Source organism: Chiloscyllium punctatum, chromosome 32 (genome assembly GCF_047496795.1).
Source record: "Chiloscyllium punctatum isolate Juve2018m chromosome 32, sChiPun1.3, whole genome shotgun sequence".
Classification (NCBI taxonomy): Eukaryota; Metazoa; Chordata; class Chondrichthyes; order Orectolobiformes; family Hemiscylliidae; genus Chiloscyllium; species Chiloscyllium punctatum.
This window is the reverse complement of record NC_092770.1, coordinates 63,786,154-63,813,277: the sequence shown is the minus strand read 5'-3', so window position 1 is coordinate 63,813,277 and position 27,124 is coordinate 63,786,154. Positions and strand designations below refer to the sequence as shown.

Below are 27,124 nucleotides of genomic sequence, written 5' to 3'. Positions count from 1 at the left end.
TAATACAAGTGCATGTCATTTCAACTTCAATATCTCCTCAGTGGTGTAATTCTAAACAGATTATTAAAATATCAAATCCAATTCATGATGTCCTCATGTTAACTGATTATAAATGGGTCACACAAGTCGCCTCACTGTCCCGGGCTAGATGGCAAAAATGGGGACTACGCTCATAATCATGTTCTCACTGCGGGATTTTTTTATCCCCACAAATAATGACTGGATCAGAGACTAACATCGTTGTAAAAGGAAGAATATAAAAAGGACATGAGACAAGAACATTACAGAAGATTACTTCAGTTCAACAACTATCACTGTGCAGGTGTGATAGTCACCAAACAGTAAATTTCTGTAATTTACTAGATTCTCTTCCCATGTGGAGGGTTTCTTATCTCAGCTGTGGTGCTGGGAGATACACAGATCAACCTGTATCACAAAGTGGATCTGTGGGTTCTTACACGCACACAAAACTTACATGTCCTATACTATACAGATTTTAGGGATAACAGGAGACTCCCAACACAGCAGGACAGAGGAAAAAAATAACTCATCAAATAAGCAAACTATCGTTTCTGTTCAGATTAGCAAATAAACCTTTTTGTCAACAATGAGATAAAGAGTGGCAGATTAAATTCCAAACATTGTCAAACACACTGCAGTTCTGTGAGGCAAGCACAGCAGTTTTGCCTTCAGGAATTGAATTTAAATCAAAAATCAAACAAGGGAATCAGCAAATTATTACTGTTCACCATATTGGTCCTAAATAAATTTAGGATTGGTGAATGAAAGTTATGACGATTAAATGCTCAAATCCACTGAATACAACCGGTCATAAAATTAAAACTGATAATACAAATAGAAAGAAATTAATGGCATGAGAAATTGAGCAGGTAACGAATGATCTTCTGAACTAAAGTCTTTTGGAATAGTAAGTTTCATGTTGCTATGCTATGTCTCACCCTAAGAGGGCTTGTTCTTAATACTGGGTACTAAAAATAAATCAAATTATATTAATCATCCATTAGTTGGATGACAGGAAAACATTTGGAAGAGGACAACATAAACTCACCAGCTTGTCTGACTGGAAATTCGACCTGATCAGACACAATGATCTGAAGCAATGTTGGAGCAAAGTTTATGATCTTGTAAGACTGCAAAAAACAAAAATGCAGATTCAAGAAGAGGAAGTACAAAACCAAATTTAAAACACACACAGTATTTGCAAGTCAAACTCCACAGTTCAGCACAGTTGACTCCTATCCTGTTCTAACAGGTCAGGCTCAGGTATCTCATCATAGAGGGATCACATGAGAGATCCTTTTACTGTTTGCTGACTTCCAAAGTATGAAACTTCTAACTGGAATCTGTGTATTTTTAGCTGCTCCAAGTACAATATATATTGCAACGACCATATCGTTTTGTTTTCTGAATTTATGGTCATGGAGTGAATTAAGAAAATGACTGATTTTAAAAACCAAGGACTGTGAAAGAGATTACTGCACTTTAAAAGCAAGCTACCAGCACTTAATGTAATTGCTATTTACATAGTTAAAAATCACACAACACCAGGTTATAGTCCAACAGGTTTAATTGGAAGCACACTAGTTTTCGAAGCGCCGCTCCTTCATCAGGTAACTCTAACCACTATCATCTGATGAAGGAGCGGCGCTCCGAAAACTAGTGTGCTTCCAATTAAACCTGTTGGGCTATAACCTGGTGTTGTGTGATTTTTAACTTTGTACACCCCAGTCCAACACCAGCATCTCCAAATCATCACTGCTATTTACATGATTGTTTGATCAACCAGTGGATGAAGTTTAGTTTCAGATGAACTAGTACGAGGTAGCTGATTGGTCTGTGGATCGATGACTGGTTTTTGATGATAAAGGCCTTCTGTTTGCCACCAGCTATGTGATTTCCTCCCAGGTGGCTGAACAGTTTATGAGTGCCAACAAGATAGCCATAAGTCTTTGGACCTCTGAAAAGGAAAGTACTGACTTGTTCACTACAATAAGAAAACCCCTGAAGCTCGACAAAGACAGTTTATTTTCTCACACCACTTTCTTTAAACTGTTGCTGTCAACAAATAAGTGAGAGACTGTGTAGGTTATGAACCAGTTGCTCTGTGTTTCCTCCAGGCAAGTGAAAGTACTTAGATAACAGAGAGATCAACAAAACAACATGTCCTGACAAACAAAAAGATAATTTCAGTGAACCTGTGGACAGAGACCAATTAACCATTTCCCCAGTTTTCCCCTCCATTCATAGCACAATGGTTTTATTTTATGTCCGTCTATATGTGCTTGTTGGGTGAGCTTTAAGGGATTAGAGTTTTAACTAGTTGAGCTAAATGTCAATGGGTCATTTTAGTACACCTGCAGCTAGAATCTATTTATAGTAAAATATTTTTAAAATAAAAATATATTTATAACAAATTCTTTTTAAGTTCAGAAACCTGGTCCATACTTCCTGTCAACCTGGATCTAAATTGAGAATTTTACATACAGTTATAAAATCTTTTAACTTTTAATGATGGCGTTGTGAATAGTGGGGCTCTATTTCCAGCACACTACCTGAATAAGGTGCGATAATACTGAAGAAACTATTCAAAATCAAGAAAGCAATAGCTTGCTGTCCTCAGTTTAGTTGCAGTCACATCCTGGAATACCTGCAGCTTTCAGCTCAGGACCTGGTCTTCACATCAGCTTGGAGATATTCTGCAAACATCACTATACAAATGTAAATCCTTGCATCAACTTTCTCTTGATCACAATGAGAACAGGCTAACCCCGGTCTTTACTTTTGTCCCATTTAATATCAGAACTGCAGTCTCAGCTTCCCTCGCTACCCAGTTGCAATCTCCATTTACAATTACTGCACCTCTGTTGAAACTTAGCTTTGCAGGCTGCGCAATAATTGTTGATTAAATATATCCTATTTCATCCTATATTCTTGGATTCTACGGAGTGTAAGGAAGGTAAGAAGAGGGCCTTAAAAAGGAATTAAATGGAATAGCTTAAAAGAGAAAGTCCATGCAAAGATAGGAGGGAAATGGCAATCTAGCAGTGAAAAGGAGGTTAACAGAGCGACCAATAATACCAACTGTTCTCACAAATAAGGGATATCAAAACATGATGAGAGTTTACTTGCTGTACTAAGGTTTTCTGCCTTCGTGGTTATTACATTTTGGCAGAAGAATTGAAAGTGGATGCTTCTGTGCCACTGATACAACCAGACTGCCAATTATTTTTATGTCCCCCAATGACACGGTGATACATTGCTTGTCTCAGCTGACAACCTTCTTGCCTCTGAATAAGAGGTTACGTGTTCATGTCCCATGACTTGAGTAAATTAACCCATCGTTCTGTTTCAGTAAGAATGGGATGCTGCAGTGTTGGAGTTGTACCTTTCAGGTGAAAGATGTCTGCAACCCCTTATTCTAAATGATCCAACTAATTGTAATAAAGAAACACAGCAGAAGATACTCTTTGGTGTCCCCGAAATTTGTTGGTCTTACAGTGAAAGGAGTTTTCCTTGACAAAGAATTACCAACTAGCACCCTCCAATGTCCAGGATTAAAACTGAAGGCAGCCAATGTGAAAGTTCAGTGAGGTAAGGCACTATCAAAGGCCCTCTGACAATGGTACTGAGGGGGACTGGACCAGTGTAGAATCTCTCAACTATGTTCTTGAGCATCAAGGGAATCAAGGGTTATGGGGAGAAAGTGGGAGAATGGGGATAAGAAACTCATCAGCCATGACTGAATGGTGGAGCAGACTTGATGGGCTGAATGGCCTAATTTCTGCTCCTGTGTATTATGGTCTTCTGTAATAGAGAATATTTTGGTGTGAAAAATAGATATATTGTATATACTGTAATTATATAATTGCAGTGAAGGACTTCAGAGGACTACCCATTTGACTTAAATAAAGTGAGCTATATTATACTGTGAAATGTCAAATTTAAACTGTCATGTACCTTTACAATTTTAAAAAGTTATAGCTTTTTGAGAAAAAAAGGAATAATTTCAAAGAAAGGCAGGAGCTATTCCGCTAATCCACCAATATTAAAATATTCAATTTGTGGCATCTTGTTACATGTAGGCAAATTCAACTTGCAAAACAACCAGCACTGAATATAAGTCACTTTGACGTACAAAGACATGATACACTACTGTTTAAATGCAACTCTTTATTGCTTTTACTGAAGTCACATCTCACAAGATGATGGAAAAATATTTTTTGGATGAATGGTTTGAAGCTTGGACTTCACAGTGTTGATGAGTTCCTGATTGATAGAAACGCTAATCTAAAATTCCTTATGGTTAATTTCATAGCCTTAGCATCTTTCATGCTGCCAGCCAGCTCTCCACCCCATCAACATTCACTGACAACCTATTCCCTTAAACTCATCTTCAGAAATGCAGACGGTATACAGGAACCATATTTTGTAACTGTTTCCCTCGAGGTTTCTGCATAGTTCGTTCCAGTGTACTCATTCTCCCATAAAATCCATTTTTAGGCCACGACTTGGTCACCATCATTTTGCAATCTTTCACTGGCTCAATGTCACTTTTCATTACAGCTCCATAAAGCATCTTCTCCGCTGAAGACTAAAGTTTAAATGATGGGTATTGGTCAATTGCAAGAATACACTCCAGGGAAGAGAACTTCCACTTTCAGCACAATGGGGAAATTGCGTGAAACTGTACAAGTTGGTTTACAGTTCAATTCTCCCCTAGTATTTGTTAGATAAAAACTTCTAAAAACATACCAGCTTTTGCCTGTGTACCTCAGAAAGTACACTTAATGTGACAGGCCACCTCAAATAGACATCGTCAGCATATATGCATGGTTCTCATTAATTCAAACTTGGAGTGGGCGCATACACCAATGATGTGTTAAAAATCATGAAACCTCAAATTATACTTGACAGAGACTCCATTCGATTTTCGGCATTCTTCTGCAACAGTGCAGCCAGTTTCATCCAATCATGTTAATAAAACTACTGTACAATTTTCTACAGTGACAGAGTTAGCAAAAAAAAGCAACACACTGGGATTTTGAAGGGAATCAAACTTTCTAGCCGCAATTTCTACTTCAAAAATGAAGACAGCCTACCCTCAGAAAAGACAGTACTGTATGATGAAACTTTAGCAAATTTCTGCACCTGCTGGAGTTGCTGGAAGGAAGCTATTTAAAAGAGGGGAGAATAAATAGCTATAGGTATGACCAACTAAAATAAATTCAATTCTGTTGAGAAGACAATCCTTGTTACTTTCTCTCAGCTTCTGACAGTAAATTGAAAATTGAGATTCAGTGAAGTCTGGGAGGAAGTTGCTGGTCATCCCGGCAACATAAGGAACATTTAATATGGTAGTGAGAAGATCCAAAAATCTTTTCAGCAATGATGTTGTTGATGGGGGAGCTTATGAAGACGTCATGAAAAAGCAATTTAAATGGCTGAGGTCTTAGGAGAGCGTGTTGAATGAACAGTCAGTCACATAGTTTTGTCAAAAACAGATACAAAAAATCTTTCTTTTTTGCCCAATATACAGAGTTGACAATGAAACTCAAATAATGTTCTGAAAGGAATCATTTGACCTTAATATTGGGGAAATGAGTTTAAATGAGGGACAAGTTCTGCCTAAATATTTTCCAAAATATTAAAACAGGAGTTATCTCACCTCTTGCTCTTTTACATCACATTGGTGGATTTTAGTTTCCACTTAAGACGATAAGGCGCAGCAGATGCATGGGAAAATAGCCACCAAAAGGTTCCCCTCCAGGCCACACACCAACCTGACCTGAAACCATACTGCCATTCCTTCACTATCACTGGAGCGAAATTCCCTGACTAATGGCTCTATGGGATCGAATTTCTGGGATAACCTGTTCAAAGATGTTATTACGCATGTCTGGAGCAGGTGGTACATGAACCCAGTCCTCCTGACCCAGAGGTAGGGACACTAGTGCAATGCAGCAGTTCAAGATGATTGCTGACTACTGTATTCTGAAGGGAAGTTAGGGATGGGTAACAAATGCTGGCTGAGCTAACAATGCTCATATCCAGTGAAAGAATTTTTAAGATGAAAACTAATTAAGATGCAGCAGTGAGCGAGTCACCTCTTTGAACTGTTGACATGGTAAAGGTGGTTATCAAAGGGATCTTGATCAACTGGGCCAACGGCCTGAGAAGTGACAAATGGAGTTTAATATGGATAAATATTAAGTACTGCATTTTGGTACGGCAGGACTTATACAGTTAGTGGTAGGGCCCTGGGTAGTGTAGTCAAACAGAGAGATCTAGGGGTTCAGGAACATAGTTCTTTGAAGGTTGCATCACAGGTATTCAGAGTGGTTAAGTGTTTAGAATGCTTGCCTTCACTGTTCAGACCACTGACTATAGGAGTTGGGATGTCATATTGAGGTTGTACAGAATGTTGGTGAGGCCACTTTTGGAGTCCTGTGTATAGTTCTGGCTGCCCTGCTATAGGATAGATGTAGTTAAACTGGAGAGGATTCAGAAAAGCTTTAGCAGGATGTTACCAAGACTGGAGGGCTTGAGTTATATGGAGAGACTGGAACAGGCTGGGACATTTTTCACTGGAACCTAGGAGATTGAGGGGAGATCTTATAGAGGTTTATAAAATCATAAGGGGCATAGATAAGGTGAATAGCAAAGGTCTTTTCCCTAGAGTGGAGGCGTTCAAAGCTAGAGAGAATATTTTTAGGATGGGAGGAGAAGGATTTGAAAAGGACTTGAGGGGCAACTTTTTACATAGAGGGTGGCATATGTGAAATGAATTGCCAGAGGAACTGGCAGATGCCCTTACAGTTACAATATTTAAAAGACATTCAGACTGGTTTATGAATAGGGACGGTTCAGCAGAATATGGGCCAAATGCAGGCAAGTGGGATTAATTTAGTTTGAGAAACCTGCTCGGCACGAATGATTTGGACCAAAGGGTCTGTTTCTGCGCTGTATGACTATCTTTCTACAGAGGCACACTTTTGAGCAAACTATTTGATCATGTATACCAAAAAAATCAAAGATTCTGCAAAGAATAAGGTATTGGAACATTTTGATTACAGCTTGATTTAGAGCAATATGCATTTTTTATTATTCACTTTTACCCAATATTATTCAATATTAACACTAAATCCAGTGTTTATTCCCTTAGACTGAATTCTAAAACATACTGTATTGACTTATTTAAGAGATGGAATATGTTAACTATCTAAGGCTGAGCCACAGTTACATCAAAGTTGCTCAGCAATACGCTTGCTTAACAAATGTCTAAAATTAGACCTGAACTCAAAAGTTTATATACTGTGCATCCCAACAATTTGGAGGGCAGCTCTCCTGTGCCACACAGACTGCTAGGTTCCTGACTTAACTCTCAACCTTAGTGAACAATCTAGTTCAACAAAGCCAGCTGTGGGGGTATCACAACTGAAGCACTCATTGGTTAGGGACAGGAAAGTATTTTTTTACGTTTACTTGTTAATGGGAATAAATATACAAGGTCAAAACTTTGTGCCCACCAAACACTCTCAAGAAGATAGTGGTCAGCTGCATTCTTGAACTGCTGCAGTCCATTGATGTAGGTATAGCCACAGTACTAGTAGGAAGGGACATTTTGACTCCACAGTGAAGAAATAGCAATGTAGCTTGAAATTGGAATGGTGTGCAGCTTAGAGGCGAATTTACATGGAGTGGTGGTGCCATGCATCAATTGTCCTTGTTCTTCTTAGAGGTCGGTGTGCTGGGTTGGGAAGAAGTTGCAAGAATCAGTCGTGGTGAGTTGATACATTATTTTATATAGATTGTACATACTTCTGCTGCTACTGTGCAAGTGAAGGAAGTGAATGTTAAAGGTGGTGGACAGATGCCAATCAAGCAGGATGGTTTGTCCTGGAAAGTATCGAACTTCTTTACTGTTGTTGGAACTGCACTTATACAGGCAAGTAGAGAGTATTCCATCACACTCTTGAGTTGTGTCAGAGAGTCATAGAGATGTACAGCATGGAAATAGACCCTTCGGTCCGACCCATCCATGCCGACCGGATATCTCAACCCAATCTAATCCCACCTGCCAGCACCCGGCCCATATCCCTCCAAACCCTTCCTATTCATATATCCATCTAAATGCCTCTTAAATGGTGCAATTGTACCAGCCTCCACCACTTCCTTTGGAAGCTCATTCCATACACATACCACCCTCTGTGTGAAAAAGTTGCCCCCTTTTTATCTTTCCCCTCTCACCCTAAACCTATGCCTCTAGTTCTGGACCCCCCAACCCCAGGGAAAAGACTTTGTCTACTTATTCTATCCATGCCCCTCAATTTTATAAACCTCTATAAGGTCACCCCTCAGCCTCTGACGCTCCAGGGAAAACAGCCCCAGCCTGTTCAGCCTCTCTGTGTAGTTCAAATCCTCCAACCCTGGCATCATCCTTGTAAATCTTTTCTGAACCCTTTCAAGTTTCACAACATCTTTCCGATAGGAAGGAGACCAGAATTGCACGCAATATTCCAATAGTGGTCTAACCAATGTCCTGTACAGCCGCAACTCCTGTACTCAATACTCTGACCAATAAAGGAAAGCATACCAAATGCCTTCTTCACTATCCTATCTACCTGCGACTCCACTTTCAAGGAGCTATGAACCTAGGTCTCTTTGTTCAGCAACACTGTCTAGGACCTTACCATTATGTGTATAAATCCTGTTAAGATTTGCTTTCCCAAAATGCAGCACCTCGCATTTATCTGAATTCAACTCCAAAGATGCTGGGTAATCCAAGATGGAGGACGGGAAAAATTTCTGGCTGTAACAGCTGCTCCTTTTTTGAGGTATTTTAGGTGCTGGATGTGATTTCTTTGAATTCCAGGAGCAGCAATTACTGTTTTATATGCTGTTGCATTGTTTTGAAAATTGGGAAAAAGAAAGTCAAAACAACAGCAGTTTTAAAAGGGAGAAGAACAGACAAAGGAAGCACATGGTGAGGTCAGTGCAGGAAAATCATGTACTGTAGTTGGTAGACAGGGGAGTAAGGAGCTGTATTCCCTCTAATTTTGTTACCAGCTGCACAGGTCACAGACACCCGATCATGGCAGCAGCTTCCAGAACCAGAAACCAATGTTAGTATCAGCATACTGATGCCAATCACAGTGTGCAGAGCACTGGAATGGTTGTGCATAAGTGCACAGAGGGAGCATTAGTGTGGAGGCCAGCTTCTTGTTGCAGAATTGCCAGCTCTAAGCTGTTCTTGTAACTGTAGTTGTAACTATATTGCTGGTCAAAGGTAGCCCTTCCAGCCCCACCCACAGGATGTTAATAGTGAAGCATTCAGCAACGGTAATGCCAGTGAAGGCCAAATAGCAATGATCATATTCTCTCATTATGGAAATGGTGATTGCCTGCGATTTGGGCAGGGTAAATATTAATGGTTGCCTATCAGCCCAAGCCTAAATTTTGTCCGGGTTTTCCTGAATATTGATATGGGTACCTTCAGTATCTGTCAAGTTATGAATGGTGGCTGTAATGAACTTTGTGCATCATCAAACGTCGCCACTTCAGGTCTTATGAGAGTGGGAAAGTCATTGAAGCAACTAAAGATGGTGGATCATTGGACACAACCCTGAGGAATCCCACATTGATGTCCCAGGACTGTGATGATTGATCTTGAACAATCCCAACCACCTTCCTTGTCCAGCTATGTGCTAGACTCCAATGGGGAGCTCTTCCCTGGATTCCGACTGACTCCAGTTTTGCAAGGCTCCTTGATACCATATCTGATCAAACTTTTTTTTATATATAACTCATGTATAATTTGAGCCGAGTTTTGAACGATATTAGAATGATGTGTTTTTCAAGCTTATGGTTACACCAAAATAGTGTGAACAAAGGTTCTTACCTGTAATTATAATTTCCTGCTGTTATCTATGATATTAGTCGAACAGCTTCATTTTAAGCACAACATCCTCTGATACCATGCTCTGTATATCTTATAAACCTATTTCCAAAATACTAACAGCTATGAATCTATTCAGAAGCAGAATGCCAGCAGAACCACAACAGGCACCAAAAAAAGTGTTCCTAGGTTCAAAACTGAATTTCTCCCAATCCCACTCTCCTATGTTCAGTCTTTTTACATTTCTTGACTGCAAGAGGAAATCCAAAGGGACAATCAATATACAATCTCTCCAAAAGTTCCCCAATCATTGATCCTTGAAGATTTGCACACTTGTCCCAAACTGCCTCATTTCCTTCCAGCTGCTATGCATCGCTGATAACAATCACTCATGCTGAAGTACAGTTCCATTGGCAACCATCTTCTGGTAATTGTCTAAATGGCCATTCTTCAAATATAAAAATCTGAGTGTTGGGCACTGACAAATTATGTAACTTGGATGGTAACAGAATAAATGCTGATTCCACCTTCCACAATAATAAATTTCAAAAGGAATCGTTAGTGAGAACCCTTTCCTTGTCCATTGTTCTCCCATGAACTAAACATTTTACATCAGGCCATAGGTAAAGACTTAATCTAAACAAATAACTTCAAGTGCAAATGATATTAAGTTCTCATGGTCACTGAAGTATTTGCATTTTCAATGTAAACTCATCAGAAATGTGGGCTCTACTTCCATGGGAAGAGGGATGATTTTCCATGTCTATTCTACCTATAAGCAGTCAGCAAGGTCATTGAGAATAATACGAGAAAGCATCCTACTCCATCTGGATGCTAATTAGGAAACATCTGTACTGCTGAAGTCACCAGCTCAGAGTTAGTTGAATACCTATGACAAATTCCCTGCAACTCGCCAAATGCTAAGAGTCGATGCACATCAATAAACAACCCCTATGATTGCACTACTTTGATATGGCAAGCTAACTAAACAGTCTCTTTCCTCAGAGGCTATAGAATACTTGTTATCACTAGCACTTTGCCAATGAGGAAACACACAGACTCACTCTAACCATGACTCATCTTTTGAAATGAACCTAACAAGGAGAAACAAAAATGAAGCTGCTGGAAAAGCTCAGCAGTTCAGGCAGCATCTGTGAAGACAAATCAGAGTTAATATTTTGGATCCAGTGACCCTTCTGCAGAACTGGTGGTAGCTAGGATAATGTTGCAGAAGATAGGGCAGCGGGTGGTGGTGGTGTTGCGGGGGGGGGGGGGGGGGGGGGGGGGGAGGCGGAAACACAGCTGGACAGACAAAGGAGTACATAAAGATCTGGCTAGGAGGGTGAATAGCTGTTCGTGGATACTGTCAGTGGCTAACAACTGTCTCTCTAACAGCAGTATCACACTAATAAGGAGAAAGTTGATAAAGACAGCAGCACAACCCATATCTTCCACAAAAGAGAAATCACCCTAGATGCTTCTCTGTAGCACATCCAGTCTACATAGCACTTCAAAACAACTTTTTTTTCAAAATCATTGCTAAGCTTATTTCAGCTATGTAAGTTGTAGTAGATATTAGGCTCTGCACTTTTGCTATAGATTTTCCATTCTGGAATGTTGTTACATGACCTCTGAAATATTATCAGAGATTGTGGATGAGGACAGAATGTTAGAAATGAACAGTTAGCCCTGCGGGTCAGCAGCAGAAACATCTTACCCCACTCTTACCCTTGCATCTCTCAATGATTTTATGAGTAGAAATCTATTAATCTCATACTCAACAAGAGGCAACACAGCTCTATGGGCAGAAAATTTCAAAGAATTCTCTATCCTAAACGGCTTGTCCTTTATTCTAAGATTTTCCTTATAGAGATGTACAGCAAGGAAACAGACCCTTCAGTCCAACCTGTCCATGCCGACCAGATATCCCAACCCAATCTAGTCCCACCTTTCAGCACTCAGCCCATATCCCTCCAAACTCTGCCTATTCATGTACCCATCCAGGGATGCCTTTTAAATATTGCAACTGTACCAGCCTCCACCACTTCCCTATGGCAGCTCATTCCATACACGTATCACCAACCTCTGCATTGTCCCTTAGGTCTCTTTTATATCTTTCCCCTTTCACCCTAAACGTATGTTTTTTAGTTCTGGACTCTCCCACCGCAGGGAAAATACCTTCTTGATTTACCCTGATCATGCCCCTCAGGATTTTATAAACCTCTATAAGGTCACCAACGGTTCAGGGACAACAGCCCCAGCCTATTCAACCTCTCCCTATAGCTCAAACCCTCCAACCCTGGCAATATCCTTGTAAATCTTTTCTGAACCCTTTCAAGTTTCACAACATCTTTCTGATAGGAAGGAGACCAGAATTGCAAGCAATATTTTAAAATTGGTCTAACCAATGTCCTGTAAAGCCGCAACATGACCTCCCAACTCCTGTACTCAATACTCTGATCAATAAATGAAAGCATACCAAACACCTCCTTCACTATCCTATCTACCTGTGACTCTACTTTCAAGGAGCTATGAACCTGCACTCCAATGTCTCTTTGTTCAGCAACACTCCCTAGGACCTTCCCAATAAGTGTATAAGTCCTGCTAAGATTTGCTTTCCCAAAATGCAGCACCTTGCATTTATCTGAATTAAACTCCACTTGCCACTCCTCGGCCCATCTGATCAAGATCCCATTGTAATCAGAGGTAACCTTTTTCACTGTCCACTACACCTCCAATTTTGGTGTTATCTGCAAACTTACTAGTAATACCTCTTATGCTTCATCAGGTGGTTCTGGAGTATAAGATCATAAGACACAGAATTTACAGCAAAAGCTTGTAGTATGATGCAACTGAAACTACATATTGAAAAAGACTTGGATTGTTTGTTAAGTCTCTCATCTTTTAGAATGGGCATGTTGGTTTCAGTTCTTTCAATCCCAGAACTTTCAGTTGGTTTCAATCCCAGAACTTTCTTAAAGTTACATTCTCAAGTGAACTTTAACAAAAGGTGACATGTTGGCCCAGATAATGCATTGACAGGGTGAGGTGCCCTGTGTGAGGCTGTCTGTGGCCCCATGTTCAGACTGATTCTAATCTAAAAAAGGGATTTACAGAATCGTACATGAATTTAAGCAGTTTTTGAGCAAAATAAAATATAATTCTGCAAGTACAAATTCACTCCACAAATGTGTGTGTGCGCGCCTGCGTGGCGGGGGGGGTTTGAGTGTCTGTCAGAGAGTGTGTGTATGTATATGGGTGTGAGTGTCCAGAGGTATAAGTCTGTGAGAGGGTGCTTGTGTGAATGTGGGAGTATATGTTTGAGCGTATGAGAGAGAGCTTGTGTATGAAAGAGGGTCTGCATCAGTGTATGAGTCTGTAGGAGTGTGTGTGTATCTGTGTCTATGTCTCTGTGTGTGTCTGTCTGCTTCTGTGTGTGTGTCTGTCTATGTAGTGCAGTGGGGCCACCTGTAGTGTGACATGAACCCAAGGTCCCAGTTGAGGCAATCCCCATGGATATTGAACTCGGCTATCAGCCTCTGCTTGGTCACTCTGCATTGTTGCCTGTCCCAAAGTCACCTTGGGGGGTGGTCACCTGAAGGTCTGAGGTCGAATGTCCCAGACCGCTGAAGTGTTCTCCGGCTGGGAGGGAACACTCCTGTCTGCTGAGTGGACACCACTCAACATTCATTCATTGCCGTAGCCTCTCCTCGGTCTCACCAATGTACCATGCCTCAGGGCATCCTTGCCTGCAGGATATGAGATAGACATTGTCGGCCGAGTCACATCAATACCAGCCACGTACATGATGGGAGGTGTCCCCACGCGTAATGGTGGTGTCCATGTCCACACTCTGACACATCTTTCAGTGCCTACCATGACAGGGTTGTATGAAGTTGTCCTGAGAGCCGGGCAGTTTGCTACGAACAATGATCTGCTTGAGGTTTGGTGGTTGTTTAAAGGCGAGCAGTGGAGGTGTGGGGAAGGTCTTGGCGAGGTGCCTCATTGATAATGTGTCGCAGGTCGCGAAGAACATGGCGTAGTTTTTCAGCTCCTGGGAGGTACCGGACAACGAAGGGTACCCTGTCGGTTACAGCCCATGTCTGTCTCCTGAGGAGGTCCTTATGGTTTCTCCCTGTGATACGTCGAAACTGGCGGTCGATGAGTTGAGCATAGTATTCCGTTCTTATGAGGACATCAGTGCATCCAAGTGCCCCTATTGTTAAAGTTCACTTGAGAATGTAACTTTAAGAAAGTTCTGGAATTTGCATATGAAAGAACTGAAACCAACATACCCATTCTAAAAGATGAGAGACTTAACAAACAATCCAGTCTTTATCAATATATACTTTCAGTTACATCACACTGTAAATTTTTGCCATAAATTCTGTATCTGACGATCTTATACTCCACAACCACCTGATGAAGGAGCAGCGTTCCGAAAGCTAGTGCTTTCAATTAAACCTGTTGGACTATAAACTGGTGTTGTGCGATATTTAACTTTGTACACCCCAGTCCAACATCGGCACCTTCAAATCATCACAAAATATAAAGAACTGCAGATGCTGGAAATCTGGAATAAAAACAGATATTGTTGGAGAAACTTCAGGAGCTTCAGTCCAGCAATTAATACTTTAGTCGGAGACTCATTGAATTGCATTGTTTTGGACAGTGATTACATAGTGATTGTGGAGTTGGATGGTTAAAATTTAAATAGTAACCAGTCTGAAGTAAGAAAAAGGAATTTTAGAATTTGTCCTGCTTCAGGTGTAGCGCTGACAGTGTGTTGGAGTCAGTCAAAAGAATGGCCATGCCTTGTAAAATAAGCAGGATAAACCAAGTTATCAGCACAGGAGTAATGTCAAGTGAAATAGTGTTGGAACATGACAAGGCAATTGTTTTTGAGAAGTCTGTAAACTTTATGTCCATGATCTGGACATTACTTCTAAGACTTAATTTCTCTAGCAGGTGCAACTGGTATGAGGAGATGGGCTAATTAAAAAGGCAAAAATTAAGTGTTACTTGTATTTTAAAATTAAGTGGTTGTTTACCCATCCATGAGCACACATTAAAAATTCTGAACAAGGACAATGAGTGCACTAATCTTAGAGGAGAATCATAGCATTGTACACCATAAAAACAGACCCTTCAGTCTAACTCATCCCTGCCGACCAGATATCCTAAATTAATTCAATCCCATTTGTCACCATTTGGCCCATATCCCTCTAAACTTTCCTATTCAGCAACAAACATAATATCCGTAAAAAAAGAAAATTATGGGCATATAACTCCATGGGTCATACCGAGTTGCCCATTATCTAAACACTAACAAAAGCATGGCAATGGACAAGATTAAAAAGAAAGCTCATGTTGCACTTCACAGACATGGCCATATTTAACGTACAGTGAATAGAAAAGAATGATTGTGAACAAGCTAATGGAGAACTGGATCGGGACTGGGCAAATTCCTAACTGACACTAGGGAGATATTTAAGAAATTTAGCAAGTATGAACACTGTCGTGATGAACACAGAAAGTCTCTTTAGTACTGGAGTGCATTAAAGAAATTACATGGTGACAAATGAGTTACTCGACAACATTTTAAGACTGAACAAGTTGTAATGCAACATCTATTCTGGCATTTATAGTCCGTGCAAAGAACTTACTGCAGTAATTGGAGCTGCTGTCCGTATCAATTGGCTTTTGGGAAAAATTCAAAAAGTTCCTTCAGTATTAAGTGATCAACCTCGGTCTTAGGAAGGGACTCCAATTAGCTCGATGTTTTCTGAGTTCCTGAATACGTTAAGGCTAAGGCTTCAGAGAAACTTTGGTGAGCCTTATAGCATTGCATAAAGTCAGCCAAAATATTTTTTTAGATTCATTGCTAGCACGGCCAGCATGTATTTAGGGAACATGGTACATAACAAAAAAAAATGAGAAAGCAAAGGAGGACTGGATAAGGCTAATAACAGTAGTTTCTTGGCATGGGAACCAAATGTTTAGCATTCATCTCTTGAAGTTGTTTGGTAAAGATTACAAGTTAACATCGTCTGAACATGTCATAGAAATGATGAGGCACCATGCACTTCACATACACGTTAGACAATTATGAGGACTAGATTAATGAAGATGAAGAGCTGACTAAATTTGGATAGTGAAGCAGAACAAAGTTATTTGCCTCCAGGGACAAGCACCAAAGAAACAAACTTGTCTTTAGGAACAACTGAATGGAAGAATGCCGCAGTAAATATAAACATTGACTTAATGTGCAAGATGAGGGACAGGAGGTATGATGCATGAATTGGAAAAATGAAGCAGACACATGGAAAGCCATAATATGCAGTACAAATTCAAAAAGTGGACCCAGAAATGAATGTGGAAATAGGAAAAGATTTGGAACTGGCTTGGAATACCACAAAAGGAGAGAAATTTTACTCTTTCAGCTGGAAAGAGTTTAGTATATACAGTGAGAAGTCATACAGATCATCATACAGATTAGGATACACAGAAAAAGAGCTCCATGCTGGGATATAGATGAAAGTCTCCCCTCCGGCCCTAGCATCCCCCTCCCACACCTCGTCGGACTCAACGTCTGCTGATCACCCCCCAAAACAACTCTACCCCCTGCTCCCCACCACCACCCGAGTCTTCCCCGATTTCCCCCCACTCTCCCCCCACCCCCCGATTCTGCCCCCATTCCCCCCCCCACCGGATTAACCCCCCCCCAATTCACCCCCACTCTCTACTCCCCACTCACTCCCCCGATTTGCTCCCCCACTCTCCCCCGATTTGCTGCCCCACTCTCTTCCCGATTCTCCCCCCACACTCTCCCTCCGATTCCCACCTCTCTTCCCCCCACTATGTCCCCCCCGATTCCCCCCCACTCTCTCCCCCCGACTCCCCCCTCACTCTCTCCCCCCCGGATTCCCCCCTCTTTCCCGCCCGACTCCTCCCCACTCTCTCCCCCCTGATTAGACCCCACTCTCCCCCCCCCACTATCTCCCCCACAATTTGCCCCCCAACACTCTCCCCCACAATCCCCCCACTCTCTCCCCCCGATTTCGCCACTCTCTCCCCTGATTCCCTCCACTCTCTCCCCCGATTCCCCCCCCACTCTCTCCCTCCAGTTTCCCCCCACTCTCTCCCCACAGATTCCCCCCTCTCCCCAATTCCCTCCCCACTCTCTCCCCAGTGATTCCCCCCACTCTCTCCCCCCCGATTCCCCTCACTCTCTCCCCGAATCCCCCCCACTCTCTCCCCCCCAAGATTGCCCCCCCCCCAATTTCCACCCCATTCTCTCCCACACAATTCCCCCCCCTCCGATTCCACCCCACTCACCCCCCTTGAATCCCCCCAATCTCTCCTCGATTCATTCCCCACTCTCTCTCCCCGATTCCCCCCCACTCTCCCTGCTCAATTCTCTCCCCCCCGATTCCCCCCCACACTCTCCCTCCCCCGATTCCCCGCACTCTTTCCCCGCCAATGATTCCCACCACTCTCTCCCCCACGATTCCCACCACTTTCCCCCCACTCTCTCCCCCCGATTCCCCCACCAACTCTCTCCCCCCAATTCCCCCCCACTCTCTCTCCCCAATTCCCACCCACTGTCCCCCCGATTCCCCCACACTCTCTCCAGCCCATTCCCTCTACTCACTCCCCCCGATTCTACCCCCACTCTCTCCTCTCATTTCCCCCCCACACTCTCCCCCCGATTCTCCCTGTACAGTCTCCCCCCAGACTCCCTGCCCCCAACTCTCTTCCCCAATTCACCCTCTCTCTCCCCCTCGATTCCACCCCCACTCTCTCCCCCCCGATTCCTCCCCAACACTCTCCTCAGACTCCCCCCTCCAATCTCTCCCCCATTCACCCCCCACTCTCTCCCCCCCGATTCCCACCCCACTCTCCCCACCCAACTCTCTCCCCGATTCCACCCACATTCTCTCTACCCCGATTCCCCCCCATTCCACCCCCACTCTCTCCCCCTCGATTCCCCCCAACTCTCTCCTGCCGATTCCCCTTATTCCCCCTGATTTCCCCCCACTCTCTCCTCCCATTTTCCCCCGATTCTCCCCACTCTCTCCCCTCCCGATTCCCCCCCTCTCTCTCCCCCGATTCCACCCCCACTCTCTCCTCCCATTTCCCCCTTCCCGACTCCCCCACACTCTCTCCCCCCGATTCCCCCCCCACTCTCTCCCCAATTTGCCCCACTCACCCCAATTTCACCCTACTCTCTCCCCCAAATACCCCCACTCTCTCACCCCGATTCCCCACATTCTCTCCCCCAAGATCCCCCGCTCCAACTCTCTTCCTCCAATTCCCCCCATCTCTCCCCCCGATTCCACCCCCACTCTCTCCCCCGATTCCTCCCCCAATTCTCTCCCCCCGATTCCTCCCCAACTCTCTCCCCAGACACCCCCCAATCTCTCCCCCCGATTCACCCTCAGTCTCTCCCCCCGATTCCCCCCCCCACTCTCCCCACCCAACTCTCTCCCAATTCCCCCCACACTCTCTCCCCTCACCGAATCCCCCCCACTCTCTCCTGCTGATTCCCCTACTTACTTCCCCGATTCCCCCCAACTCTCTCCTCCCATTTCCACCCGATTCCCCCCCACTCTCTCCCCCCCCATTCCCCCCACTCTCTCCCCTCCCGATTCCCCCCCCCACTCTCTCCCCCCCATTCCCCCCACTCTCTCGCCCTGATTCCCCCCACTCTCTCCCGATTCCCCCCCTCTCTTCCCATTTTCCCCCAATTCCCCCCCCACTCTCTCCCCCATGATTCCCCCCAATCTCTCCCTCTCGATTACCCCCCACTCTCTCTCCCCCGATTCCCCCTACTCTCTCCCCCCAATTCCCACCCACTCTCTCCCCGATTCCCCACCACCACTCTCTCTCCCACCGATTCCCCAACTTTCTCTACCCGATTCCCCCCCACACTCTCCCGATTTCCCCCCACTCTCTCCCCCGATTCCTCCCAATTTCCCCCCCGATTTCCCCCAACTATCTCTCCCCGATTACCCCCCCCACTTTCTCCCCCATTTCACCCACTCTCTCCCACCCAATTCCCCCCCCACTCACTCCCCAATTCCCGCCCACTCTCTCCCCCCGATTATCCCCCCCACTCTCTCCCCCAATTCCCCCAACTGTCTCCTCCCACTCTCTGCCTCCTTGATTCCCCCCCACTCTCTCCCGATACCCCCCCACTCTCTCCCCCCAGATTATCCCCGCACTCTCTCCCCCCCACGATTCCCACCACTCTCTCCCCCACGAACCCCCCCCACTCTCTGCCCTACGATTCCCCCCCACTTTCTCCGACGATTCCCCCCCACTTTCTCCCCCAATTCCCCCAAACGCTCCCTGCCCCCCGATTTGCCTCACTCTCTCCGATTCCTCCCCACTCTCTTCCCCCCGATTCCCCCAACTCTCTCCCTGACTCTCCCCCACTCTCTCCCTCCTTGATTCCCCCCCCACTCTCTCCCCCCGATTCACCCCCACTCTCTATCCCCCTGATTCCCCCCACTCTCTCCCCCGGGTCTCCTCCAACTCTCTCCCGCTGATTCCCCCCACTGTCTCCCCCGAATTCTCCCCCACTCTCTCCCCCGATTCCCCCCACTCTCTCCCTGATTCCCTCCGCTCCCTCCCCGATTCCCACCCACTCTCTCCCCCGATTCCCCCCCCACTCTCTCCCCCCATATTATCCTCGCACTCTCTCCCCCATTCACACCCACTCTCTCTCCCCCCCCGAATCCCCCCCACTCTCTCCCCCCAATTCCCAACTCTCTCCCCCCGATTCCCCCCCACTCTCTCCCTGATTCCCCCCCCACTCTCTCCCCTCCGATTCCCTCCCCACTCTCTCCCCGATTCCCCCCCACCCTCTCTCCCCAATCCTCCCCGATCCCCCCCCAACTGTCTCCACCCGATTCCCCCCCACTCTCTCTCCCTGACACTCCCCCCACTCTCCACCAAATTCTTCCCAGTCTCTCCCCCCGATACCCCCACTCTCACCTACTGATTCCCCCCACTCTCTCTCCCCGATTCTCCCTCAGTCTCTCCCCCGATTCCCCCCACTCTCTCCCCCCGATACCCCCACTCTCTCTCCCCCGATTCCCCCCCACTCTCTCCCCCGATTCCCCCACTCTCTCCCCCCCGATTCTACCCCACTCTGTCTCCACTCAATTCCCCCCAACTCTCTCCACCCGATTCCCCCCATTCTCTATGCCGATTCCCCCCCACTCTCCCCCCCGATTCTCCCCACTTTTACCCCCCCGATTATCCCCCCCACTCTCTCCCCCCTTGATTGCCCCCAATCTCTCCCCCCGATTCCTCCCACACTCTCTCTCCTGATTGCCCCCCCACTCTCTCCCAATTACTCCACTCTCCCCCCGATTCCCCCACTCTCACCTGATAGCCCCCCACTCTCTCTGCCCAATTCCCCCCCACTCTCTCCCCCTTGTTCCCCCCCACTCTCTCCCTCCGATTCCCTCCCACTCTCTCCCCCTTGTTCCCCCCCACTCTCTCCCCCTTGTTCCCCCCCACTCTCTCCCCCCGATACCCCCACTCTCTCCCCCCGATTCCCCCCCCCCTCACTCTCCCCCTCCCCCCCCCCCCCCTTGCCCCCGGGCGGTGGGACCAGGCCGAGACCACGATGACGAGCAGATATAAAATCGCACGCAGCCCGAAAAGCGGCGGTTAAGCGAGTGTGGGGGCTGCCCACCTGATTGAGCTCGCTCTCGGCCGCGATCCTCTGGCTCGGGTCGATGGTGCCCTTCAGCGCCTGGATGATCCGGTTCGGGGTCCATGTCCCCGTGGCCTCCGCCTCCGCCGCCTCCCTGTCTGGCCTTGACCGTAAACCGGGGCGGGCGGCCACTCGGCGATCGATTGTTGTTTCTATTTTTTTTTCGCTTTTCCTCCCTCCGCACCCGTGCGTCACTCGCGTCGCTCAAAGGTGGCGCCAAACACAAAATTTAAGGGGCTCGAGCCGGCCGACGCCAGGTTTGGAAACCATGGCAACGCCACCCGTGGCCGTCATTCAAACCTGCCTTACGGTGACGTCCTCGAACGGCGAACCGCATGACGTCACCTCATGACAAAAGCTGACGACAAAGCATGACGTTGCGTCATGACGTCACAGTACGCCAGGCAGGTGTGGCATCCATTCGATAGGCTTGTGTGACGTCATCATACTGCACGTACATATGGCGTCACCGAACGGAACTTTCGCCTAACGCCAACTACCACAAGCGAGTTATGGAGATGTCCAGCATGGAAACAGACCCTTTGGTCCAACTCATCCATGCCAGATATTCCAAATTAGTCTGGTCCCATTTGCCAGCACTTGACCTCTGTCCCCCTAAACCTTTCCACTTCACATACCTATCCAGGCCCTATGATGAAAGGAGTTGCTTTGTGCACAGCCAACCCATTTTCAATCACTCATAGCCTCCACTACCACATATCCAGGTTCTCTTCCATCGTAACAATTCTTTTATCTGCATGTCCTTTTTTTCTTTCTCTCTGGACTCCCTCTCATGTACTTTCCCTCCCCACCCCACACTTTGACAAAACCACACGGTTCCCACTGCATGAAAGTGCAATGAACCAGGCATTTTAAAATACAAAGAATGTCCCGAGTGTAAGCCACATTTATTTCAGGTCACTAATCAACAAGCCATGTGGCCATCATTCTATTTGGTATTGTAGACATTCGTAGTAACATTCACCCTATCACATTTGACAGACTGTTTGGTGTTCGTCAACTTTAATAATCCTTTGGCTTCACAGGACTTCACGTAAATGAGTGCAATTCCTCCAAACACTGCATCTGTGTTTACCAAGGAACAAGATAACTTATATCTATTCATGTGGCATCATGCACCATGGTTAACAGAAAGATTTGCATAGTGACTTGTGGGGTGGCCTTTGTTTGGTTAAGACTTTGCAAACTATCTTGTGAGTCTTGTGTTGTACATACTTAATAATTCTGGTCTCCTTCCTATCGGAAAGATGTTGTGAAACTTGAAAGGGTTCAGAAAAGATTTACAAGGATGTTGCCAGGGTTGGAGGATTTGAGCTATAGGGAGAGGCTGAACAGGCCCTGGAGCATCGGAGGCTGAGAGGTGACTTTATAGAGGTTTACAAAATTATGAGGGGCATGGATAGGGTAAATAGACAAAGTCTTTTCACTGGGGTTGGGGAGTCCACAACTAGAGGGCATAGGTTTAGGGTGAGAAGGGAAAGATATAAAAGAGACACAAGGGGCAACTTTTTTATGCAGAGGGTGGTACGTGTATGGAATGAGCTGCCAGACGAAGTGGTGGAGGCTGGTACAATTGCAACATTTAAGAGGCATTTGGATGGATATATGAATAGGAAGGGTTTGGAGGGATATGGGTCAGGTGCTGGCAGGTGGGACTAGATTGGGTTGGGATATCTGGTCAGCATGGTTTGGATGGACCGAAGGGTCTGTTTCCATGCTGTAGATCTCTATGACTCTATGATAATAATGCACTGAGGTTATAAAAGGCATTATATAATTTTTTTCTCTATTGCACTGTTTAGCATATAATGGCCTACTCCTGCATCTATTGTCTATTGTATATGGTTTACCTCTGTAAATAATTAAATTTGCAAATAAATCTGATTTGTGGAAGTAGCTGCTATGTGTGGATGATTAGCTGACATGGTTAGAATGTAGTAGAAAAGATAACTAAGAGTGTGGGCTCAACTCAACTCCATATCTCATGGAGGCCTACCTCATTAAACTGGTGTGTTCTTGTTAAGGGTTGGTGCCAATCAACTACTTGTCTCCGGTTACTTTTAATCAACCATTCCAAACATGTTATGACACACTTCCAGGCCAAGTGTGTCTTGAACCTGGACCTCTAGCAACCAACGGTATCTCTGTAACAGACTGTGGATGATTTTTATTCATCTTCCGAAGTGACTTCTAGCGTAAGAACATCCTATCAAAGCACTACCTGGTACCAATATTCGGTGGAAATAAAGATAGTTGATACTGAGGCACACTAAAAAAAAGCTTTAGGCTAATAAGAAATATAAGGATCATGAATGCACCAAACAAATTTATAATCCGGTTGTCTTCCCAGAAACTGAAGTTTTCCTGTAAAGTTTGAATGAAGCATCTTGGGAGGGTGTCGATACCGAACATGCAGCAGAAAGATCAAAGCAGTAGTTTCTCGAAAAGGTCTGCTTTGCAAATGGAATCACCTGAGTTAACACAGCACAAAGCAACAAAGTCTATCAGTCAGCACCCTGAATATTGTGTGGAGACAAGTTAGCCAAGAGGTCAAGCTGCACTGAACAACAGCAACTCTTACAACCATCCTTTAGTCAGTGAAATAGGATAGATCTTTTATTTGTCAAGGTAATAGATCCAGACTAATGACATCTTCAGTAGACGAATAGTCAGCTGTTCAGCCAAATTAATTCTCATCTTACTTTCAGTAGCAATATAGGTTTATTCAAAAATCTGACCAATTAAGAATTATGGCTCAACTATTGAGGATTTCAAAAATAACAGATTGAAAGGAATGATAAAAAGGGGCTGGACATGAATCTATGAAGCACCAAATTTAAGGTCTTAGGTGAGACTCACAGAATAAGAGGAAGATGGATGTATCAAAATTCTTATCACTTGCAAAATAAATTCACCTGCGATGAATATTCCGAACATTTCAACTCCCCCTCCCCCTGCCAAGGACATTCAGGTCCTGGGCCTCCTCACCGCTATCCCTCACCACCCAACGCCTGGAGGAACAATACCTTATCTTCCACATCGGAACCCTTCAATCCCAGGGCATCAACGTGGACTTCACCAGTTTCCTCATTTCTCCTCCCTCCACCTTACCCCAGTTCCAAACTTCCAGCTCAGCACCATCCTCATGACCTGTCCCATCTGTCAATCTTCCTGCCCGCCTATCAGCTCTACCCTCCTCTCTGACCCATCACCTTTACCCCTTCCTCCATCCACCTTTTGCACTCTCAACTAAGTCCCACTCCCTCCCATTTATCTCTCCACCCCCGAGGCTTCCAGCCTCATTCCTGATTGAGGGCTCCTGCCCGAAATGTCAATTTTCCTGCTCCTCGGATCTTGCCTGATCTGCTGTGCTTTTCCAGCACCACTCTAATCTTGACATGAATATTCCAGTCAAAGGGACCTCCTGAAAGTGAAGAGGTTCAGTCCAAATAAATTACTTTCTCATGAAAGGCTTTGTTTGGAGTCTGACACAGTTTGACACCACTGTAGTCCCATCCTTATCTACTTAAGAGCTAAGAATAAATACCAGCTCTTTGAGAAAGATTCGTTGGTCTCTTCAAGGGAAGATAGCAGAAAAAGTGTATTTGGATAGCAGACCTCAGATATTTTACTCCCTGTCATGATAGAACAATAATTTCTTGGGGAAAGTCATGCTCCATGTAAAAACTAATTGTTTTTGTAAACAGCTTAAATTATTTAAGTTAAATACAGTATTTTTTAGCCAGCTATTCTGTTGCTACTGCATTATTTCTTGCCACAGCACACTTAAAATTATGGATTTTGCATCATAGTGGATACTGTACTTGCTTACCTCTCCAAATGTGCACAGTAGTAAGCATGACTGAACAAAGCTGGGAGAGAGTCAGATTTTAACAGAGCTTAAGAATGTATCTGAACTGGTGACATTCACCCTCAGTGGTCAGCTTACCTCCCGTCTGATGCATTTTCCTTTGTGCAGAGAATTCATTAGTCCTGCCGTGCTGAGACTCAGAGGGATGTTGTGTCTAGAACGGGATTGTGAATCTCCTGCTCATCACCCGCTCCTTGAAGTTTGGTAAAAAGTGGAAAAAGTCCACAAATTTCCTCTCTTGCCAGAAAATGGCAATATAAATGGCAATAGCCTGTGTGGAGTCTCTGAAAATGCTTTCCATCCCATCAATGGTCATCGCTCCCTTTTTATTCAAGGAATATATGGGCAAATGGAGAGCTACTCTGGCAAGGCCAGCATTTACTTATTCATCCCGAACTGATATTGAAAAAGTGCTGGTAAGTTTTATTCTTGAATCACTGTAGTCACATGGCAAAGGAACTTCCTATCATTCTTATTAGGTAACTGTTGTTAAGTTCCATGATGACAGTAAAGGAATATATTTCAAAATCAGGAGACTTGTGAGGTGAACGTGGAGGTGGTGTTCCTCTGCACTTGCTGCTGGGTCCTTCTAAGAGGTGGAGATCAGGGTGTTGGAAAGTACTGTTCAAGGCACCAAGTTGCTGCAGTGCATCTTGTCGGTGATAAACACTGCTTCCACTGTGCGTCATTGGAAAGGAGTTTAATGTGACAGATGGGGGTGCCATTCAAATGCGCTGCTTGCTCTCAGTGGTGTTGAGCTCTGACTGCTGTTGGAGCTGCACTCATCCAGGCAAATTCCATCACACTCCTGACTTGAGTCTTGCTGGTGGTGGAAGGCCATTGATCTGAAATGCCATCTCTTGTTTCTCTCCAAGATGCTGCCTGACCTGCTGAGTTTTCTCAGGTGTCTTAAAAAAAATTATAACTTTTAGCAAACCAGTTAAAAGTACAGTGCACATGAATGCTGCTTGAAGCATTTTACTGAAGCCGACAAAGGTAGAAATAACCACTAGAAGACCTATGTGTATGAAGTGTAGGACACAAAAAGTCAAGTTTGTTGAGATGATTATCCAAAGTGTATGGTGGAATGGAGAATAAATGGAGTGGAAATAAAGATCTGTCCTAATCTCCTTCAATGGCAGAGCAGAGCAGGTTTCAAGGGCTGAATTGTCTTTCCGTGTTAAGAGTGTTCTGAAAAGCAGATAATGTTTTCTGTTTTGGCTGCTTGTTGAGTTTCCAACAGGCCTAACAATTTCTATTTACATCAGGGCAGAACAGAAATGATATCCTAAGGAATCACAAATCTAAAATTCCCACGTTCTAAGTCCCTCATTTAATTTTTAAAAGAAAAGAATCCTCCAAAGTGGTCCACTGAAAATTACGCAGTCAGGTATGGAGTCACATTTCATCCTGGATTATAAAAGGCAATTCAAATTGCAAAAGACAGAGGCAAGGTGAAACATCAGGGGGCGGGGTGGTAGGGTAGTTTTATTTCTGCGACAGGACCCTAATTTTTGAGAGAATATTTTATTGTCTTGTTCCAAACATACATTTAATGGCTATAAACATAATCAATGTACATCCAGAAAACGGTGATATACCATTTCATGTAAAATCTGAAATGTCTCAATAGCAGAGGAAAACTGCATCCCTACAGATTGCAAATTGACACAACTCACATTCAATGCAGATTAAAGAGATGACAGCATAGAACACATTCCCCGAGGGAAATGAGGACCGTACGAGCTACTGTATAATTAATAAGATCGTTGCCCTTCTCATTTCATAGCTTTAGTAAAAATACTTTAAGTGTTTGAATGTAAGCAAGGCATCAACAGTGTAGCTGTCTTTACAATTCAGACACAAAAACATTTCCACAATAAACATCTTGAGCAATTTAGCAATGATTGTACCACTGGCATGATGTTCCATGCACCCTTAAGACACTGCTTTTCTCAGGCTCCCAAACTGGTTCAGCAGATGAAGTTCAATTTCCCTGAAGTCTGAGATGTAATGAGAACCAGCATAAGGACGTGTCTCTATACAGAATATATTATGCAAGAACGTGGCAGTGTTACACACACCACCAAGACGGTTTTTGTTTGTATATTTTATCAAGACTGTGAGAAGTATGTATTGTAAACTGCAAGACTGTGCAAACTTGATTGTGGTAGTAATTTACTCATGCGTCTGCCTCATTTGTGGTAAGATGCCATGGCCTGTGAAGAGAAATGAGCCCAAGTCAGTTAGTTCAGCTTTTCTGTTCAGGGTACCTTGTACAATCCATTAAACTGAAGCGGTCAAGTACTGTGTGCAAATGTCCTACTGCAATATTCTGGCCAACTGTCATTTCCCTCAAGCCAGTGATGGGCCATATTGTCAGAATTAAGCAAACACCAAACGTCATACTCCAGAGATGTGCAATCCAATGTAGGACTGAGGGAGTGTTACTCTGTCAGAGATGCAAATCTTTCAGCTGAGACATTAAACCAGGTCCCACCTGCCTTATGAAGTGGAGGTACAGATACCATGACACTATTTTGGAGACCCAAAATTCCCTTTGTCCTGATCAATATTTATCCAT

General features: G+C 44.5%; 2 protein-coding genes across 3 annotated transcripts in view; both read right to left on the bottom strand.

The window, feature by feature from the left end:
* Positions 1 to 20,976, bottom strand: part of ipo8 (importin 8) — a 95,243-nt gene extending 74,267 nt beyond the window's left edge. Inside the window, exons 1-3 of one of the 2 annotated variants that reach the window (XM_072552523.1) lie at positions 20,628 to 20,976; positions 2,574 to 2,717; positions 1,070 to 1,151 (exon numbers count right to left, since the gene is read on the bottom strand). The gene's annotated coding sequence lies outside the window, so the exon portion shown is untranslated. The remainder of the gene's footprint in view (positions 1 to 1,069; positions 1,152 to 2,573; positions 2,718 to 20,627) is intronic. The other variant, XM_072552522.1, reaches the window with a different exon arrangement.
* A 5,072-nt stretch (positions 20,977 to 26,048) lies between these two features.
* caprin2 (caprin family member 2) overlaps positions 26,049 to 27,124 on the bottom strand; it is a 57,616-nt gene continuing 56,540 nt past the window's right edge. The window contains exon 20 of the mRNA XM_072552521.1: positions 26,049 to 26,759. Within this exon, the coding sequence (XP_072408622.1) occupies positions 26,719 to 26,759 (41 nt within the window). The 3' untranslated portion in view covers positions 26,049 to 26,718. The remainder of the gene's footprint in view (positions 26,760 to 27,124) is intronic.